The sequence below is a fragment of the Nanorana parkeri genome, unplaced genomic scaffold (assembly GCF_000935625.1).
Source record: "Nanorana parkeri isolate BGI_ZX_2015 unplaced genomic scaffold, ASM93562v1 scaffold792, whole genome shotgun sequence".
In the NCBI taxonomy this organism is placed as follows: domain Eukaryota; kingdom Metazoa; phylum Chordata; class Amphibia; order Anura; family Dicroglossidae; genus Nanorana; species Nanorana parkeri.
The window spans coordinates 565,608-586,830 of NW_017307060.1; the positions used below are offsets into that span (position 1 = coordinate 565,608).

Genomic DNA, 21,223 nt, shown 5'->3' on the forward strand with positions numbered 1-21,223 from the left:
ATAATGATCTACATAGCACATGAGTACATAGCACAGAAGTTTTTAAAAGAAGTATCTGAGATTTAGTTTGTTGAGTACTGTGTTGACCTTTGTGTTTGATTAGCAGTAATTTCCCTACTGCGGGAAGCAAACACTCCTGCATGTAATATTTACTTTCAAACATGCTTTCAAAAGGATTTCTGGATTAAGTATCTGTTTGCAGACAAGTTAGCTGGCAAATACTATTTTTGTAGGTTTTTTTGTATATTTCTGGAATTATAATTTACACTTCTCATTTACTACATAGCTCTTTTTTTAAATTTTCTAGAGTTCACTATTTCTGAGTGCTCCAATTCATAGAATTAAAGTATTTTGTCTTAAATGCATGTTTGATTAATTGGTTGTTCGTTTTAATAGCATGTGCTCAGGAGGAAAATGGTCATGTAATAATCTACCATGCCCAGCCAGTTGTTCCATTGAAGGAGGGTCTCATATTACCACCTATGATCAAACTCATTACAGCATTCATGGTGACTGCAACTATGTTCTATCCAAGGCAAGTCTATGCTTTAGCTATTACATAAATCTGTACATTATAAATCAGCATTTACATGTTAATGGATATACAAGAGCTACCTGATATTTACAACTAGATGAGAAGCAGGAAAATAGACATTTATAGAAAATTTTAATTTTTCATATTATGTATTTTTTGTTTATAATGAGCCAGGAAAGGAAGACACAACTCATTATGGCTACCATATTGACCATTTTTTAGTCAATTATCTTGATCATACATGTATACCATGATAGCATTTGTGGATCTGTATATGTTAAAAAGAATGTAATATTCTGGTCATTTTAATATATTTTTAATTGATATTCCTAAACTTTTCCCATCTCTATAGGCATGTGATGGAGAGTCTTTCATTGTACTGGCGGAAATGCGTCAATGTGGTTTGACTGAAAGTGAAACTTGCCTAAAAAGTACAACTATCATCCTTAATGGAGGCGAAACTGTAAGTGTCCTTTTATATAAATACATAGCAAACATCCCAAACTATTCTACAGGCAAGTCTAAAGAAATTCTAATGTGATCAAATAGAGATTTTCCTTATGCAAATGGACTAAAATAATTTCTCAGTGACTCTAATTATCTTCTCATTTTCATGCATATCCTAATATGATTTTTGTCTACTTCTATTATTGCTAAATTATTTCTTATTGCTCACCTTCTGTTGCCTTATTCTAACAGATTATTGTGATCAAGCCATGTGGCAGTGTATTTGTCAACAGCGTCTATAGTCAGCTGCCCGTATCTGCAGGTATGATACATTGAGGATATTGTTTGCTAGTAAAAGATTTGTGAAGCTAGTTAATTATCTGTTTATTTTTTTTTTTATTATCTAACAGTGACATTTTATTTTGCAGCCAATGTCACCATCTTCAGACCATCCTCATTCTACATCATTGTTCACACAAATCTTGGAGTACAGATAGTGGCTCAGCTCACTCCATTCATGCAGGTCTATGTTGCCCTGAACCCAGCATATAAGGGCCTGACATGCGGTAAGTTTAGATCTGTGAGGTTCTTATATTTGGTGATCCAATGCATGTGCCTGATCTGTTTTTAATTGGCAAATCATTTTAGGTCTCTGTGGAAACTTTAATGACAAACAGTCAGATGACTTCCAGACAATCAGTGGTGTAATTGAAGGCACTGCAGCTTCATTTGCCAACACCTGGAAAACCCAGGGAACCTGTTCAAATGTTAAAAACGTTTATGAAGACCCTTGTTCACTTAGTTTGGAAAATGGTAAGATTTTTTTTCTTAATGGTAACTGTATTTGAAGCGAGTACAATATTTTGTAATGCTGGTAGACTTTGAATGCTGAGATACAGATGCAACATCAAAGCTCCATCTAGAGACAGTAAGCAGAACAACCTTATTTCGTATATCTCTTGAAACAACTACATTTCAAATTTCAGTTCAGCTGTGATATTTTCCACATCACATTCCCAAAATGAATTAGTGCCCATATGCTAGAGAAATTGCATAGTCATCAAATACAGAAAAATATCTAATTGTCTCTATGCGTTTCATTACAGAGAAGTATGCACAACACTGGTGTGGTCTTATTTCTGATCCAACTGGACCATTTGCTGCCTGCCATGCTACTGTTAATCCGGTTGTTTACAAAGAAGTAAGCAAGAATAGAAAAAAATATTTGCATTATATTGTAATGTGAATTTTCTATAACAAGTATTTATTTAGTTATTGTATTATATTATAGAAGTAGACATATAAAAATTCTGCATAAAGCGTTATGCTATACCACCCTTCTCAGTAACTAAGCAATGTAGTTTGACATATATCAGAGTTTCTTCAAAGGTCCTTTATCACAAAAACTTTCACTGAGCAAAAGCAACAGGTGTATGAAATTTGCTAATTATACACTGAGGGGTCTATTCACAAAGCTGCCAAAGGATCTAGCCGTAGCTTCGGCTGATCCTTTGGCTAACTTCGACCCCAGGACCCCTTTGGTTCAGTAGAACCGAAGGGCTGCTGTACGGACAATTCACTATAGCCCGTACAGCTCCCGATGTTGGCAGAGGGGCTCAGTCAAGCCGAAGGCATATGCTTCGGCTCGACTGAGACAGCCTGCTACTGACTGCTGGGCTGAGCCAGCCGTCATCTCGCGGCTGGCTCTGGCCACTTGCACAGACAGATCAGCGTCCCTGGTTACCAGGTTACCAGGTAACCAGGGACGCTGATCTCCAGACAGCCCAACTCTCCCGGACGCTCCGGGAGTCTACTGCTATTAGGCCGCCCGGGAGAGAAACACTTTCCCCCGGAAAGTGGTACTCTGCTCGATCGAGCAGAGTAAACCTTTCCCTGCTCTGTTGTCTTTTTTTTTTCTTCTGACATCGGAGCCATTGGCTGCCGTCAGAATAATAATAGAAAAAAACAGCATAGGAATGCAAAGCTACATTCCTATTGGCTATTTCAATTTGCAATAGCCAATAGCAAACTAGCTATTGCACCCGCCCACTGCAGCTGTCAATCAGCAGAGGGGACCTGACGTTCTCCATCAGGTCCCCTTCTAGTAATTGACAGCAGCAGAGGGCAGGTGCAATAGTTAGTTTGCTATTGGCTATTGCAAAGTGAAATAGCCAATAGGAATCTAGCTATGCATTCCTATGGTGGTTTTTTTTTTATTCTGACGGCAGCAGAACCGCCCAGCCAATAGAAAACAGTTGGGCAGAGATAGCTGTCACTGCTATCTCCGCCTAATTGTTTTCTATTTTATTTTCTCTACTTTTTTAACTGTTTTTCTATTCTGCTCGGTACCACAGAGGTACCGAGCAGAATAGCCTATTCCCTCACTGCTGTTCAGCATCTCTGAGAATATGCCGAACAGCAGCGAGTAGCCTGCCGGAGGTTCGGCTCAGCTGATCCAGATGTTGGATCGGCTGAGTCGAACTCTTTCTGCACTTTCGGTCGGCCGTACATGCTGAGCATGTTTGGCCGACCCGAAGCCAGCTGCAGCAAGCCGTTGTACGGCTGATTTTAGGCGTACAAGCCTGAAGTGAATAGCCGAACAGCGTTTGGCTCACTTCACTTCGGGTCGGTTATTCACTCGGCTGGCTACGGCAACTTTGTGAATAGACCCCTTATAATATTTTGTCCAAGATCATGAAACTGAGGTTGTCCAATCCCGCTCCACCCACAATTACTTTTATAAACCTCTGTCTCTCTAGAGGTGTGCAATTTAGCCCTTTCCTTAAAAAATAATAATTGTTGGGAATTTTCTAATAATAGTTTGACTTACATTTTTCTGTTTCTTATCAGAACTGCATGTTTGACACCTGTAATTGTGAAAAAAGTGAGGACTGCATGTGTGCCTCCCTCTCTTCTTATGTCCGGGCTTGTGCCACTAAAGGAATCATACTGACTGGATGGAGAGACAATGTTTGCAGTAAGTGTTTCTTCAATCTAATTTTTCTAAAAAGCTTAATTCTACACAGAGGTTAATTAAAGCCATTGTGAATAATTTTTTTGTGTGGCTACACCACCTTCTAGAGCTCTTTTCACATCTTTTAATGCTTCTCCTTTTAAATAATATTACAAATTATACTGATATGTTTTTTTTCCTACACAGCCAAGTACATGAACACTTGTACCAAATCAATGAACTACACCTACTCCATCAGTACCTGCCCACCAACCTGTCGTTCTCTCAGTGAACCTGATGTCACCTGCAGTATCAAATTTACACCTGTTGATGGCTGCACCTGTGCCCAAGGATTTTACATGGATGACAGTGGCAAATGTGTCCCTGCCGCTGCCTGCCCATGTTACTACAAGGGATCTCCTGTGCCTTCCGGAGAAATTGTCCATGATAACGGCATTATGTGGTGAGTGTGGATATTGATATTAAGTTCTATGTTATATAATATTCAGTTTGCAGGAACAATGAAGAACATATTAGTGGAAAATATTATTATCACATCTTTATGTTTACTATTATGTATTTGCCTTACAACAGTTGCCATATTTTTATATGATAATGATCTGCTACCATACGATACCTACTAACAGTTTAAAATCTATGTGATAATGCCCCTACTTGTTCACTGCTGGTACATACAACTTTGTGTGAAGTCATTTAAATTTTCTGTAAGTCACCCCTACTGGGACAGAGAATAACCACTATCACATGATTCACTATTTGATTTGCACTAATATTTTTGTTATACTCTTATTTCCAGCACTTGCGCCCAGGGAAAATTGAGTTGTATTGGAAATATTGAACCAGGTAACCTTTTACATTTTCTGTAATTCCCTTCTTTAGACTTGTAGTCTTGCCCCTACTTTAAAACATTTTTAACAATCCCTCAAAACACACTTCTCCAAAATTGCCTGTCTATTGACCTCTCTAATCTAGTTATTAATTACTGAGAAATCAACTTCCATTACCTGCCACCTGTTTATTCTACCTAGTGTTCCCCAACTTTTTAAACTGTGAGCTAGTTCAAGCGGGGACCTTTTTTTCTCCCAAGTCAAGGCCCAGTCACACCAACGCTGGACCAAATCGGGATACATTTGTGCAAATGCTGTGCGGTGCATTTTTTATGTGTTCTTGTGCATTTTTTTTAAGCCCGAATGGGCTTTCAGGTGCACTCCAGTGTGTTACAGTGCATTTGCATGCATTCTTTTTTAATGTGCTTACATATGTTTTGGTGTGTTCCAGACCAGATAAAAATATTGCATGCAGTCATTTTTTTCCCTGCACTGGAATGGACCGCACTGGAGTGAACAGAGTTCAGAAATACCATAGGAATACAATATGATGCATTTTAGTTGCAGACATAGTTGCATTTTTGGTCCAGACATAGTGTGAATGCTTCTGTATATCTTTTGTTTGGAGTTTGTAGAATACTTGCTTTATTGTTTATTGTATAGCATTGTGTAATATAAAAAGGGATAATTATAGGGAAAAGTATTGTATTTCTTGGCCAATCCCAAATCATGCATAGCACTTCTATTTAATTTTCCATTTTATTTTCTATTCTGTAATACAGTATATTCAAATTATCTAACAATATATTATAATATTTATAATATGGCAATATATGAGTTTTGCATTGTCTTCCCAGCCTGCAAATCTCCAATGGTCTACTTTGACTGCAAGAATGCCACAGTTGGCACCAAAGGTTCAGAGTGCCAGAAAAGCTGTCAGACCTTGGATATGGCTTGTGTAAGTCTTCTAATCCCTGCACCAGGAAATACGGAAAGAAAGTAGTAATAATAATAATCTGAATTTACCTGAAACTGTGATTTTCCTTTATATTAATTTTGACATTTGGTATTTATTTTATACAGTATAGTGCAAAATGTGTCTCTGGCTGTGTGTGCCCTGATGGTCTAGTTGCAGATGGAAAAGGAGGTTGCATTAGGGAAGAAGATTGTCCATGTGTACACAATGATGCCACTTATCAGCCAGGGGAACAAATTAAAATGAAATGCAACACCTGGTACGAAAAATAAATTACTTAGTATACCAATTAAAATACATTCAATATTCAACTGCCTGAAAAAAAAAATCGATTTTCTCTTTCTTTATCTGTATAGCACTTGTAAGAATAGGATGTGGCAGTGTACCAACAACCCATGCTTGGCTACCTGTGCTGTGTATGGGGATGGACACTATATCACCTTTGATGGCAAACGCTACAGCTTTAGTGGAGACTGTGAATACATACTTGCCCAGGTAAAGTGAATGCCAAAACATCTATATTATTATTTTTTATATTATTATTATTATTAGTAGTAGTAGCAGCAGCAGTAGTAGTAGTATTACTACTAGCATTATTATTAGTAGTAGTATTTATTACTTAAAATATATAATTTATTAGCAACCCTTTACATCTAAATGTGGCATTCCTAGAACATGTAATTGGAAAGTCTCCAGCAAACAACGTAATATACAGTAGGCCCCACCTTTTAGCTGCTGATTGCTTAAAAACTTTGAGTATTAGTTCTATCATTGGCCAAGGATGCCTAATATGTGATTTAATAAAATGCACAAATCAGCAGAGATCCCCAAAAAACAAAAGAGGTTAGTGAAGCACAGTTGGTTACCTGGCCCATAGGTTAACTTTTAAAAAAATATTATGCATGTTAACACTAATAGGTTTATTGGCAGTTGTAATATTTTATGTCCACTTTCATTTCAGGACCATTGTGGCCAGGCTGCAAATGGCAGCACTTTCCGTGTCATCACTGAGAACATCCCATGTGGCACTACTGGAACAACATGCTCTAAGAGTATTAAAGTCTTCATGGAGGTAAGAGATTTATTATAATACTGTCCTTATTAATTATCTATAGCCAAAAATTAGTTGTAAGGAAGTTGCTTGTTTCAAATCTCTTCACTTTCTGTCATTCCCATATTTCTATTCACAGAACTATGAACTTGTTCTGACTGAGGAACACATTGAAGTGGTGGAAAGGGGTATTGGAGGAGTTGTACCCTACAAAGTCAGGCACATGGGAATCTATCTTGTCATTGAGGCTGACAATGGACTCATCCTGATGTGGGACAAAAAGACAAGCATATTTATCAAGCTCAGCAAAGATTTTGAGGTAAAATGTAAATTTCTACAATGAAATTACAAAATTGTTAAGTAAAAAAATGACCAATAGTGGATGTAAATAGTGATAATGTCCATCAATTTTTGATACGTATTGAAGCTAACCTCCAGGAAAACAACAAAATAACCAGATAAACTACATACAGTATATGGGAACATTGTTACCTGCCAATGATTTGTATTTCTGTTCATGAAGTCCTCAGATTTACACAGCTCTACTACACAGTGCAGTCCTGTCTGGCATGGCAGAAGACCTAAATGTTATCTGCTGCAGTACAGTAATGTTTACAGGTCAAATTCAAATACTTACTTTGCTTGCCATTAAAAAAATGAATTTATTTATATTATTCATGAATACAGAGCTGCAATAATTTGGGTCTTTATATCTGCCCGGATGTCAGCTTTAAAGATTTATTTAATTTCTGTAATCAAGTTGAGTTTTAGCTCATTTTTAGGCTTAATACATATTTTTAAAACTATGTTAAAAAGTATAATACAAAAAATGCATAGTTCGAAGCTTTATTCTTTATTCAATGTTATGATGAACTTAGTATTGATGCTTCCTCTGATTACAGGGTAACGTTTGTGGTCTGTGTGGTAATTATGATGGAAATGGAAACAACGACTTTACAACAAGGAGCCAGTCTGTGGTTGGCAATGTTGCCGAGTTTGGCAACAGCTGGAAAATTGCTCAGTCATGTCAAGATGCCAAAGTACCTAAAGATTCCTGCTCTACCAACCCATACAGGAAGTCCTGGGCACAGAAACAATGTAGCATCCTTAACAGTCCAGTCTTCTCTGCCTGCCATGCTCAGGTGAGGAGGACAATTATATAACGTTTTTCTCTTTTCAGATTTCTCCACAAAATATATTAAACCTCAACAGGTCACAGGTGTTGGAGAACTTGGAGTTATTTCTTCATATCACAGTATATGCATTAGATTTGCAGCAAACTGTGTAACAGTACATTTAGAAGCACATTTAAATAAATCAATATAGATTGGCAAAGATTACTACATTGTAAAGAATGTAGCGCACAAGATGAGGAAAGTTATGAGTTATGTAGAGAGAGCTACTATAAAGCACAGTTACTGTGACAGTTCATATGAATGAAACTTTCATTCTTTTCCTGTTGATAAAAAAATGTCCCATGTAAAGGAAGAAGAGGAATATTTCTTTAATGGGTGGTGACTCCAGTTGTCACTCTGTTCAGCAGCTCTGGGTGCAGCTGGTATCCAACACTCCTAGATTCCTACATTGGATGATGAGTCCTCTCTGTGTTCTGTGGGTCCATCTGCTAATTTCTACATGTGTCCTGGAAGGCCCTAGTTACTAGTCACATGTATGCAGTATCCTTACCACTCACCAGACCACACTGATAAGGCCCACTGAGATAAGGTGCTGCAGCAATAAGTGGATGGCACCACCATGTACACTTGAGGAAATATTTCCAAAACACTGTGTAGTTCAAAAATAAAGCCATGTTAACTAGGCATGTCACAAATAAATGCAACATTCCAGAACCTTCATCAGACAAAGTGACACAAAGTGAATACAAAGCACTAACATATATACATGTCACACCAATGGAAAGCAACGCAATCCCATTACCAAGATGTCACAATGACATCATATTGAAGCCAACATTCAAAATAATACAATACTAGACAACTGATAAAGCAATCCTATTTAAGAAGTAATTTAAATGAGCATGTGGATGTGTACCATTAGGAATGTGTCTGAGCAGAAGGAAGTTAAATGGATGTCAATGGAATGCACTGGGAGGATCAATCAGTGCATGTAGGTGACATGCCTAGTTTATGCTATTAAGGCGGATTGATTTTTTAATTATATGGTGTGCTGGCCTTATATCCTCTACTCTAGTGCATATGGGATGGGAAATGGCCCTTTTGTTTTTAATGCAGTTTTTCCTAACAAAATAGTTGTGGCAAGCTTAGGAAGGAGCAGTAGCTAAACGTATTTCCTGAGCAAGAAGGAAATACTGTCATTTTAACAGAAAGGAAGATTGTTATAGGTTTACTTCTGATGGTGTACATTATTCAAGCACAGCAAATCAGATGCTAAAATATAACAAAATTATAAAACAAAATTATAAGAAACATGAAACATGAAGTTTCAGTGATGCAACCCCTGAGTCCGTACAGAGGTACAGACCTTAGGTTATGGGGCTGGAGGAAGTACAAGTGTGGTAAAGTCACCACATTTCATTGAGGTCTACAAGTGCCACAGTGGCAGATAGTACATGTAATCTTCCATTCACTGTGTGAATTGATCTGTGAATAGATAATGGTTATGTACAGCCTCAACTAATTAAATATAAAAACAAGATGCTCCAGTGAAAAGAAACCTATAATTCAGGCAAGAGGGGGCATTTTGAGGGTGGGGAGCTGGAGACTGTGAGTTTGTTCCAAGGTGGAATTAACCTTTAAACATACTGTATATCTGATAAATGACTATGGTATATTTTTTTGGTATGTAGGGGGTTGTCTTTTGGGTATATTGCTTCTATTCAGAAGAATTATGTCATTAAAAGCTGCTTTGGTGTTTGTGGCACTTTTAGGTGCATTTAGCTTTCAATAAAGTTTGAGCTGTATCTTGGATCATTTAGAGTTTCTGATTCTGACCTCTTTCTTATCTGTATCAATCACTTGTATGAGGAGTGAAGCATTTGTGAAGCAAACAAAAGCCTTTGTATGTGTACACAAGTTTCTAAAGTTAGCTAAGCATAATAGTTAGAAAAACATTCTATACTTAATGTTCTACAGGTTGATCCATCCAAGTACTATGATGCTTGTGTGACTGACGCTTGTGCATGTGACTCTGGTGGGGACTGTGAGTGCTTCTGTACAGCTGTTGCTGCTTACGCCCAGGCCTGTGGGGAAACTGGAATCTGTGTTTCTTGGAGAACACCCAACATCTGCCGTGAGTATCATGTTATGATTTCGTTATTTAAGGTCTCCTATCCCTCTTATGCTACAATAACTGCATAAATACTAGTTTAGATGTTATTAGATTGTACTTAAATAATGTTCTTTCTTTTTTCAGCTCTCTTCTGTGACTATTACAACCCTGAAGGAGAGTGTGAGTGGCACTACAAACCCTGTGGAGCTCCTTGCCTGAAGACCTGCAGGAACCCCAGTGGAAAGTGTTTGCATGAGCTTGGAGGCTTGGAAGGTAAGGCCAGAGCACCATTAATATCCTTATTATTATTGCCACCATCTTTTATTTTATGTCTTAATATTTAACACAATGAACTTCACAAGCTTTTAGATATATTCAATTTGGTAATTTTTTCTAATGCTTGTTATCAGACTTAGAATATGGGTAAGTTTTAGGGGTTCCCCGAAATTACAATTTTAAACCGAAACCAAAAATAAAACTTATATCAGGCCGAAAATTAAACCAAAACTTACTTTTTTTTTTCTAACGTTTTTTCATTTTTTCATTATGTTATTATTATTATTTTTTTAAATCTACTGCTAGGGGCTTCAAGGAAATATCAGGAGTCTAAACAAACCCCTGATATTTCCCTTTTAAAATAGAAAAAGAGATTGAGGACATAGAGTCTTTTTCTGCACTCCCAGCACTCAATGAACAGGAATTTTATGCCACATTTTTGGCCATTTTGGTACTACCAGGATTTTTACCAAAGTACCATTTGCGGATGAAATTTTGGTGCATCCCTAGTAATTTGTATTGAAATATAAAAAATACGAGTTATATCAAATTGCAAAAAGTAAAAAAATATTAAATTTCAGCTTAAGCAAGCAATTTTCTTTGAACGAGAGGGGTTGATATGTGTCACTGACTATCACTACATATGATGGAACTCCAGAAATTCACAAAACACAGGAGAATTATATCAGGATCAATGCATAATATATCTCATTTTATTCTTTTTTTTTTACACAAGGAATTGCATTTATGGATAAAAAGAGTGGGGCCCATATATCTCAGATGAATGTCTTACTACAATGTATTCATGTTTGCATGTTTGTATTGTTGACATTTTTTTTTAACACCAATCAGGATGTTACCCTAGCTGTCCAGCTGCTAAATCATTCTTTGATGAAGATGAAATGGACTGTGTAGCTCAGTGCGGTTGCTATGATGACGAAGGAAATCATTTCAGAGTTGGGCAAACTGTACCCTCTAGTGAAAACTGCCAGACATGGTAAGCAATCTGTAAAGGGCATCAGAGATAGCAAAGCCTGATGCTGCTAATAGGTGCAGAAAAGTACACTTGGACAAAGATCAATGTGTATATACATAATATAGCAAAATGTTTGTGGATAGCGGACTAAAACACCTATATGAGCTCAATGGACACCCCATTCCAAAACCATGCAGCTGTAGTAGACTCCACTTTTTGGGAAGGTTTCACAAGAATTTGGAGTGTGTTTATGGGAATGTGTGTCCATTCAGCTAGAAAAGCTTTTGTGTGGTCAGGTACTGATGTTGAACAAGGTGACCTGGCTCACAATCAATGTTCAAATTCATCCCAGTGCTTAGTAGGGTTAAGGTTAGGATTCTCTGGTCACACCAAACTCAACAAACCATGGGGTCTATTCACTAAGCTGCCGTAGGCAGCCGAGTAAATGGCCGACCTAAAGCGAAGTGAGCCAAACGCTGTTCGGCTATTCACTTCAGGCTGGTACGGCTGATTTTAGCTGTATATTGGCTGACATCGGGTGGCTTCACGTGGATTCGGGTTGGCCGAACATGCTCAGCATGTTTGGCCGACCCGAAGTGCAGAATAGGCCAGACTTGAATGGTGGAAATTGCAGTCACAGCTGATCTAAAAGCTTTTTGGAAGGCTTACACCCACCTCTTCTGGCCTGTTTTGAGACTTCAATATATCCAGAATACCTAACTAGGAACTGGCAACTGCCACACCACCAAGTTGAGGATGTGTGCCAGGCAAGGAACATGTGTGAACCGTTATCACACGTGACTTTTCCTGGCAAAGGATATCATGGGATCAGCCACCTTTCTGCCTGCCCCTTAAGAGCTTGCAGAATTTCTGTGGCTCCTGTTCCCCAGCTGCAAAATAGTCTGGCAACATTTTGCTGGGCTATTGTGTAGGCTCTTAGGGGTCTATTCACTAAGCTGCCGAGTGAATGACCAACCTAAAGCGAAGTGAGCCGAACGCTGTTCGGCTATTCATTTCAGGCTGGTACGGCTGATTTCAGCCGTATAACGGCTGAAAACAGCCATACATTGGGTGGCTTTGGTGCTCAGCATGTTCGGCTGACCCGAAGTGCAGAAGAAGTTCGACTCAGCCGATCCCACATCTGGATCGGCTAAGCCGAACCTCCGGCAGGCTACTTGCTGCAGTTCGGTCTATTCTTATAGATGCCGAACAGCAGTGAGGGAATAGCGGAATGCCGCTGAGCGGCATTCGGCTCGGCTGTTCTGCTCGGTCCCTTTGTGGTACCGAGCAGAACAGAAAAATAGTTTAAAAAGTAGAAAAAAATAAATAGAAAATGATTGTGCAGAGCTAGCAATGACAGCTAGCTCCGCCCAACATTTTTATATTGGCCGGCGGTTCTGCTGCCATCAAAAAAAAAGAAAAACTCTCCCGGGCACTCCGGGAGTCTCCCGCTCCCGGCCGCCAAGGAGAGAAACCCTGCTTTTTCTTTTTTGGCTCCGGCCACTTGCAGAGACATCAGCATCCCTGGTTACCGGCTAACCAGGGACACGGATCTCCAGACAGCAAACTCTCATGGGTGCTCCGGAAGTCTCCCGCTCCTAGCCGCCAAGGAGAGAAACAATTTTTTTTTTCTGACACGGAGCCGTGTCAGAATAGAAAAAAATAAATGAGCCGAGGCATATGCCTTCGGGTCGACTGAGCCGGCCGGCCAATTTCGGGAGCTGTACGGGCTATAGTGAATAGCCCGTACAGCAGCCCTTTGGTTCTACTTAACCGAAGGGGTCCTGGGGCCGAAGCTAGCCGAAGGATCGGCCGAAGCTACGGCTAGATTCTTCGGCTGCTTCGTGAATAGACCCCCATGTCTTTATGCAGCTGGCTTTATTCACAAGGGCAAAGTTCAGTCTTGAGGTAACAGAAAATGGACCTCCTCCAAACTACTGGCACAAGGTTTAAAGTGAACAGTTGTCTAAAATATCTTTGTATGCTGTAGCATTAACCGTACTTATAAAACCTGAACTCAGTAAATTGGAGGAGTATCTATATACTTTTCATCATATATCGTGTCAGTAACCCCTTGTGACCAGCAGATAATATCTAATGGACCTGACAATTGTGAGGGTCAGTATAAAAGCATCTTTCAGAATACTCTGAGAGGCAAATTAATGTATGTTTTTTGACAATTGCCAATGAAAATAAAATAGACTTACTATTTGGCTCAGAATTTGAATTTAATGGTCCATGACTACAGTTGTACTTTAATCTTAATTTTACTTTTACAGTGTATGCAGCCAGTCTGGTGTGGAGTGTAAATACCAGAAAGAAGGTAACTACAACACATTTTATTTTTTTGGGTGCGGAGGGGCATATGGCACTAAGCGTAGTAGAAATAGTAAAAGTAAGGACAAGTATCCCAGAGCATCTAGAGCTTGGCATTCTGTGCTGTACAGGGCTGATGGTTTCAGTGCTAGATAAGATAAGCACAATCCATTGGGAAATAACTTTCAGTTAAGGATTAGTTTAAAGTATACACAGCCAAAACGTTTTTGGATAGAGTAGGAAGAGTTGAAACCCTTGTATGTTTTTTTCTGTTGTGTATATACCTTTGGGGAAATTTATCTTCATTTCCTGTCCCAGAGACAAACCAGGAAGTTAAAGGAAATATCCAAAGTAAGGGGATTTCCCTTCCTAGACCGTTGTCCCTGGTGTCATTCTTGTTCTGTTGGCGACTCTAAAATAATGGATTCTTGTTGACATTCTTCAGCGACAATGATAGAAGTACACTATAACTCTTATGCTGCCATCAACTTACGTTGGCAACAGCACAGGCTTTTATATACACTCTTTGTGTTAGAAGTAATTGTATTGCACAGCCACTCGATCACGCGCATAGGATTCAAAATCATCCTGTTCTCCGGACAACTCCCTCCCCCACCATGTATCGATGGCTTCGCTACTGCTCTTGTGAGCCTGGGACCAGCATTGTGCATGTCAGCACCTAGAGGGAAGGGAGTCTAGCGAATTTCAATTCAGTAACCTCCCCTCCTGTGAATGAACCGGGAAACAATTATGAGTTTGCCAGTTCCAGGTTTTGAGATTTCATTCCCCGACCACAGCAGCCAGGTACGAAGCTGATCAACCACGATCTGTGCTTGATCCATGTGTTGCAGTAAATGATCACATGTTAATACACGCTGTGTTGCAGTGCTGTGCAGTAAGGTCAATGCTAGGTGATGCAAACCCCCTGCTGCCCTTGCCCCACCCACATGCACACCACCATCCCACCCCTGATGTGCCCCAGCCCTGCCCCCACCCCGGTCACCGAGCTATGTGTGAAGGAGGGAGAAGGGAGGAGACAGGGAGGAGCCTCCCTGCCCCTCACTTGCTTGTCACTGGGGAGGCATCGAGATCGATGTCCTCAGTGGGTTTTTTTTTTTTTTTTTTTTTTTTTTTTTTTTTTTTGATTGGACAGCTTGGATCAATGGCGCTCTGCCATTGGTCCAAACAATCCACAGAGCTCAAGCCTCTAACACAAACGCTGTTGCAGCTCTGACTTCACTATGTTAGATTACACAAAACAGTGGGGATCCTCACTGCTGTGCAACCTAACATAGCTGCCAAAAGCCGGATGAAGCACCGCCTGTAATTAACAGGCAACGCTCCGCCCATGACATGTTACACAGCAGGGCGGCTTTCTCTGCTGTGTAACCTGTTAGAAGCCGGTCTGAATGGAGAAAAAGCTGTCAGCTTCAAAATTGAAACTGACAGCTTTTTCTTCCATAATACTAGGTGCTACACCTGCCTCCCCTGACCACTGACCATGTCCCTGGTGTGTTGCACATTAACTTGCATTGCATTAAGGCTATTAATTATGAACTGGCTGCCAATGCACCACAACACAGTAAAAAATGGACATGACTCATTTTTTTTCAATGCCGCACCCCACACTACACTGCAAATTGCTGTGTGTATTTTGCAGTGCGCATACTTTGATTGCTATTGTACTAGTGTTTTAGGTGATGCCATTTACAATGATCAGGACTGGCCTGTGGTATGCACATTCGTGTGAGTTGCAGTAATGCTTTTTCATGCATTCCTGCAGCACATTATTATATATTATTTACTATGTTCATGAAGCAGTGTTTTCACATTAATGTCAGTTGCATGAATGCTGGTTTTATTTGTATTTCTGCATTTAATATATTGTTTTGTATCTGAACAGCATGCCTCTGTGAGTACCAGGGCAAAATGTATCATTACAATGATGTGATTTATAACACTACGGATGGAATTGGAGGCTGCATCACTGCTATCTGCAAAGAAAATGGCACAATATATAGAGATATTATTATGTGTAGTACACCAATAACAACAACAACTCCATTTACCTTTACCACAACACATCCAGCTACTACTTCAGGTAGGTTCCAGTCATTGGGTTATGCATACATACCTAGTAACTACTAACTACTGTATATTAAGGGTGAATGCAAATCCCAACATAGAGAACCTTATTCAATAAAACAGGGCAAGAAGCAAGTCAATTAGCTACCTTCATAAGATCACTTAACAGGCAACAGCTGCAAGCTCATAAACAATTTTTAGTCGGTTAATTAAATGACAGTAGAAAATGCTCCAGATAACATGAAAAGAAATTGTTGCAATTTTTAGCTCATTCAATGGAAGGGTGTGATTAATCAGAAGTTGTAGTATAATCAAGCAATTTCTTGTTTAGGGCCTTATAGGGCACAAAGACAGCAAAGACAGTCTCAACACTTACTTTTTCAAGCAGAGACCTTGCACAATGGCCAATAAAAGGTTTCCCTCATGCTTTTTCTCTGTTAGTATTAAAGTTAACCTGGGGCCAGATCCTGAACACTAAAGTATTTACATATCTTGAACAAGCAGTGAAAGTACTCTAAAACAATACCTTGTTTTTTCTCTGTATCTATAAGCATTGTGGGGAAAATCATTTTCAAGGTTCACAGCTAGTTATGGGAAAACTTGGTGTGTTTAGTGAATGCACCACAAAGTTCACTATTTGAGAGCTTTAATGGGAACCCTATTTTAGTAAACAAGAGGCCAATCTAGAAAATAAATTCTCTCCATTTTCAAAGCTAATAGGCAAGGGATTGTCCACCAAGGGGAATGGGTAGCTGGACACTGCCCTGGGACACATGCACCAATGCATTTTTGTGACTTTGAGGGTGTCATGGGAAAAGACCAATGTTTCCAACCATTCGTGGTGACATTAATTTTATTAGCAGCTATGACAATAGGGGGATTGAAGATGTGCTGCTTTGTTACATTTGACAATGTGGTGATTATATGCAGTGAAGTGTACAGCAACAGTGTGTGTACTACTAGCACTGTACAAGTAGCACAAACTCTCTCCCTCACAAAGTCATCAGCTGTCCCTCACCAACTCCAACACACACTGACAAAAAAAGATAATAGGAGAACTGACTTTTATATGAAGGGGGCTGGCACATTTTCCAAGCCCGATTATTGGTCTTAATTTTTCACTTGACCATAGTTCAGAGGTCAGACAAAGCATAATGGGTTTTCGCTTTTCGTGCCTGTGTAAACTGGGCCGTAAAATTGCTGTTTGCATGACCCAAAGCTCAGCTGCCCGCGATATACTAAGAGCCCTGTAGTCAGGACGTATCCTGACAATACTGTTGAGATCCACCCAGCTGCGTGAGTGACATCTGGCTCTGCCTATCTAGAGGAAGAGCCAGCTGTACCCGCCCCCTTCCCCTTTCGTTCCTCCACTCAGCGCTGGAGGATAGGAGAGGGGAGGGGGGAATCCCTGCGGGGACCGGTGACTAATAGTCACCACTTACTGCTGGGAGACGATCGGGGAGTGAGCGGATCGGTGCATGTTTCTGCTCACTTCCGGATCAATAGAGCTAACCATGACAGCTTCTTTGTCACAGGTCATCTCTAACTATGAGTGGAAATCACTCAACTCATAGTTATCCTTAAATGCATTTTCCATTAAAATCAATGGAAATGCATCAAATGCATGTCAATGCATGTGTTATGATGCGCTTTGACATTTAATACAAGTGCATTGCAATGCATGTTTGAAATGCATGACAATGAACATTACCACTTATTGACAGTATCATGCATTTCAGTGTGTTTCCATTTATTTCAATGAAAAACACATAAAGGGGGGGTCAAAGGTGTGAATTCACCCTAAAGGAGGCTCAGAGTTTAAAGAAATTACAACTTATTCATAGCCTTTGTGTGCCCTACTTTAGTTTTGGAGACATGTAAAAGGTTTTTACTTAGCACTTCTTCCACTGGGTATTAAGCAGTGACTCCCTTGACATATCTGTCAGTTAAAGATTTTTCAGTTAACCCCTTCATGACTGAGCTAGTTTTCAGGTTCTGTTCATAAATGACTGACACATAATGTAAAAACATTTCTGACACACATACAGCTACATATAGGCTGCTGCAGGGAAATAGCAGGAAGTCAGAATTGAACTTTTGCCCCTGACTACAGCCCTACTACATTCTCTGTTAGCGGGCGCTCTCCTTTAGTATACATAATTTTCATTTTCCGAACACATAAGTTAACTTTCATTATGTCTGTTACTTAGGAACAACAATAACTCAGAGCACTCTCTGTGTCAAAGAAGAGTGCAAGTGGTCTGAGTGGATTGATGCCAGTTATCCTCATTTTGGAATGGAAAATGGCGATTTTGACACGTATGAAAATATAAAAGCTAAAGGATACTCTATCTGCAGCCATCCTAAAGACATTGAATGCAGAGCCGAGAGGTTTCCTAATGTGCCGCTTTCAGAGCTTGAGCAAAATGTACACTGTAATGTATCATTTGGACTGATTTGTTGGAATAAGGAGCAACTACCACCGATTTGCTACAACTATGAGATCAGAGTAAAATGCTGCGGTTTTGTACCATGTGTAACACCATCTACATCTATAATACCTACAGAATCCCCTAAAACTATAATCACAACACCCACTACAACACAGCCAACAACGAAAACAACAACACATTCAACAACAACATCAGCTACAACCCCAGAGATCACTTCAACTCCATCCACAACAACAGAGCCAACCACTATTTCAACAGTTTGTCAACCCAAATGTACATGGACACCATGGATTGATGTCCACATACCAGGTGTAGGTAAAAATGAGGGAGATTTTGAGACGTATGAAAGCATCCAAGCAGCAGGACATAAAATATGCAGAAAACCAGATGGCATTCAATGTAGAGCAGAAAAATTCCCTCAAGTGCCGATCGGTAGAATTGGGCAAGTTGTTCAATGCAATGTTACTATTGGTCTTGTCTGTCACAATGAAGAGCAAGATGGAGATTTTGAAGTTTGCTTGAATTACCAAATTAAAGTGCTCTGTTGTGATGATTACAGTCGTTGTGTAAACCAGACAACACCACCAACACAGACAACAACAACAAAGCTGACTACAGCATCTCCAGAAACAACCATGCATTCTACAACAACTGAAACAACTACAGTACCCACAACAACAGAGACAACAACATCTACAACTACAGAAACAACGCCAACTACAATTATTGTTACAACAACTGAAACAACTACAGTACCCACAACAACAGAGACAACAACTGAGACAACTCCAGTAAAGACAACAACTCCAAATATTGTTACAACTGAAACAACAACAGAGACAACAACATCTACAACTACAGAAACAACGCCAACTACAATTATTGTTACAACAACTGAAACAACTACAGTACCCACAACAACAGAGACAACAACATCTACAACTACAGAAACAACAACTCCAGTTATTGTTACAACTCAAACAACTACAGTTCCAACAACAACATCTACAACTACAGAAACGACAACTCCAGTTATTGTTACAACTCAAACAACTACAGCTCCAACAACAACAGAGATAACAACATCTACAACTACAGAAACAACAACAACTCCAGTTATTGTTACAACTCAAACAACTACAGCTCCACCAACAACAGAAACAACAACATCTACAACTACAGAAACAACAACTCCAGTTATTGTTACAACTCAAATAACTACAGTTCCAACAACAACAGAAACAACAACATCTACATCTATAGAAACAACCACAACTCCAGCAAAAACAACTGAAACAACTACTATCATCACCACAACTACACCAGAAACTACTACCCCCCTTACAACTTCATCTACAACAGCTTCAACCACTATCCCCACAACAACTAAAACAACAGAAAATACTGAGACCACAACTGTACCTGTAAATATCAAGACAGTGTCAACATCAAAGCCTTCAACAGAGCCTCTTAAGCTCACCACAACCAACTCCTGTCAACCCCAGTGTAAATGGACAGCTTGGATTGATGTTGATACTCCAACTTCTGGATTAGATGGAGGAGACAAGGAAACATTTGAAAATATAATGGCTAAAGGCAAACATATCTGTAAATATCCTCAGCATATTGAGTGCAGAGCTTCAGATTACCCTGGTATAAGCATTGAAAATGTGGGACAGATTGTTAAATGTGATATCACAATTGGCTTGGTTTGTAATAACAAAGACCAAATTGGAGAAGTCAAACAGTGCTACAACTACCAGATAAAGGTCTTATGCTGTGATGATTATAGTCATTGTAGTACCACCCATGTGCCACCAACCAGTACATCAACTACAACCACTACTACTGTAACCACAACCACTGAACCAACTACTCCAAAACCAACAACAACAGAAACTACACCCACTACCACTGTAACCACAACCACAGAATCGACTACTACTCCAAAATCAACAACAACAGAAACTACACCTATTACCACTGTAACCACAACCACAGAACCAACTACTACTCCAAAACTAACAACAACAGAAACTACACCCACTACCACTGTAACCACAACAACAGAACCAACTACTACTACAAAACCAACAACAACAACAGAAACTACACCCACTACCACTGTAACAACAACAACAGAACCAACTACTACTACAAAACTAACAACAACAGAAACTACACCCACTACCACTGTAACCACAACTACAAAATCAACTTCTTCTCCAGTACCGACAACAACAGAATCTACACCCACTACCACTGTAACCACAACCACAGAACCAACTACTACTCCAAAACCAACAACAACAGAATCTACACCCACTACCACTGTAACCACAACCACAGAACCAACTACTACTCCAAAACCAACAACAACAGAATCTACACCCACTACCACTGTAACCACAACCACAGAACCAACTACTACTCAAAAAACAACAACAACAGAAACTACAACCACTTCCTCTGTAACCTCAACCATAAAACCAACTACCACTACAATACAGGAATCTACTCCCTGTCAGCCCCAATGTAAGTGGACATCATGGATCGATGTTGATACCCCAAGTTCTGGCTTAGATGGGGGAGACAAGGAGACATATGAGAATATAATGGCTAAAGGCAAACAAATATGCAAACATCCACAAAAGATTGAGTGCCAAGCTGAGGAATTCCCTGGAATAAGCATTGAAAATGTGGGGCAGATTGTTAAATGTGATGTCACTACTGGTTTGGTACCTATGTAGTATTTGTTTAGACATAAAGATTAAGAGATACCATTGTATTATTTGTGCATAAGAAAGTCCAAGGCATTCAAATTAAATATTTCAAATAATTTTTAATTTATGTATATCTAAAATCTAAACTTTATTTTAGTTTTTAAAGAGTAGGGTATAATTAAAACCCCTGTATTTTTTGCCTTCTGTTCCTCAGTGAGATAAATTACCTTCACTCCAGTCCCATGGACACAGGGGTCTATTCACAAAGCTGCCGAAGGATCTGGCCATAGCTTCGGCCGATCCTTCGGCTGGCTTCGGCCCCAGGACCCCTTCGG

The 21,223-nt window shown here is 39.5% G+C and overlaps 1 protein-coding gene across 1 annotated transcript in view; it reads left to right on the top strand.

The window, feature by feature from the left end:
- LOC108793936 (mucin-5AC-like) overlaps positions 1-21,223 on the top strand; it is a 117,504-nt gene that overhangs the window by 8,431 nt on the left and 87,850 nt on the right. The window contains exons 10-32 of the mRNA XM_018564897.1: positions 397-535; positions 888-998; positions 1,235-1,304; positions 1,411-1,548; positions 1,631-1,795; positions 2,089-2,183; positions 3,833-3,959; positions 4,143-4,398; positions 4,753-4,799; positions 5,641-5,741; positions 5,867-6,018; positions 6,116-6,254; positions 6,721-6,831; positions 6,950-7,129; positions 7,713-7,952; positions 9,924-10,080; positions 10,204-10,332; positions 11,188-11,332; positions 13,591-13,634; positions 17,923-18,147; positions 18,321-18,438; positions 20,098-20,700; positions 21,103-21,142. Coding sequence (XP_018420399.1) covers positions 397-535; positions 888-998; positions 1,235-1,304; positions 1,411-1,548; positions 1,631-1,795; positions 2,089-2,183; positions 3,833-3,959; positions 4,143-4,398; positions 4,753-4,799; positions 5,641-5,741; positions 5,867-6,018; positions 6,116-6,254; positions 6,721-6,831; positions 6,950-7,129; positions 7,713-7,952; positions 9,924-10,080; positions 10,204-10,332; positions 11,188-11,332; positions 13,591-13,634; positions 17,923-18,147; positions 18,321-18,438; positions 20,098-20,700; positions 21,103-21,142 — 3,532 coding nt within the window. The remainder of the gene's footprint in view (positions 1-396; positions 536-887; positions 999-1,234; positions 1,305-1,410; positions 1,549-1,630; positions 1,796-2,088; positions 2,184-3,832; positions 3,960-4,142; positions 4,399-4,752; positions 4,800-5,640; positions 5,742-5,866; positions 6,019-6,115; positions 6,255-6,720; positions 6,832-6,949; positions 7,130-7,712; positions 7,953-9,923; positions 10,081-10,203; positions 10,333-11,187; positions 11,333-13,590; positions 13,635-17,922; positions 18,148-18,320; positions 18,439-20,097; positions 20,701-21,102; positions 21,143-21,223) is intronic.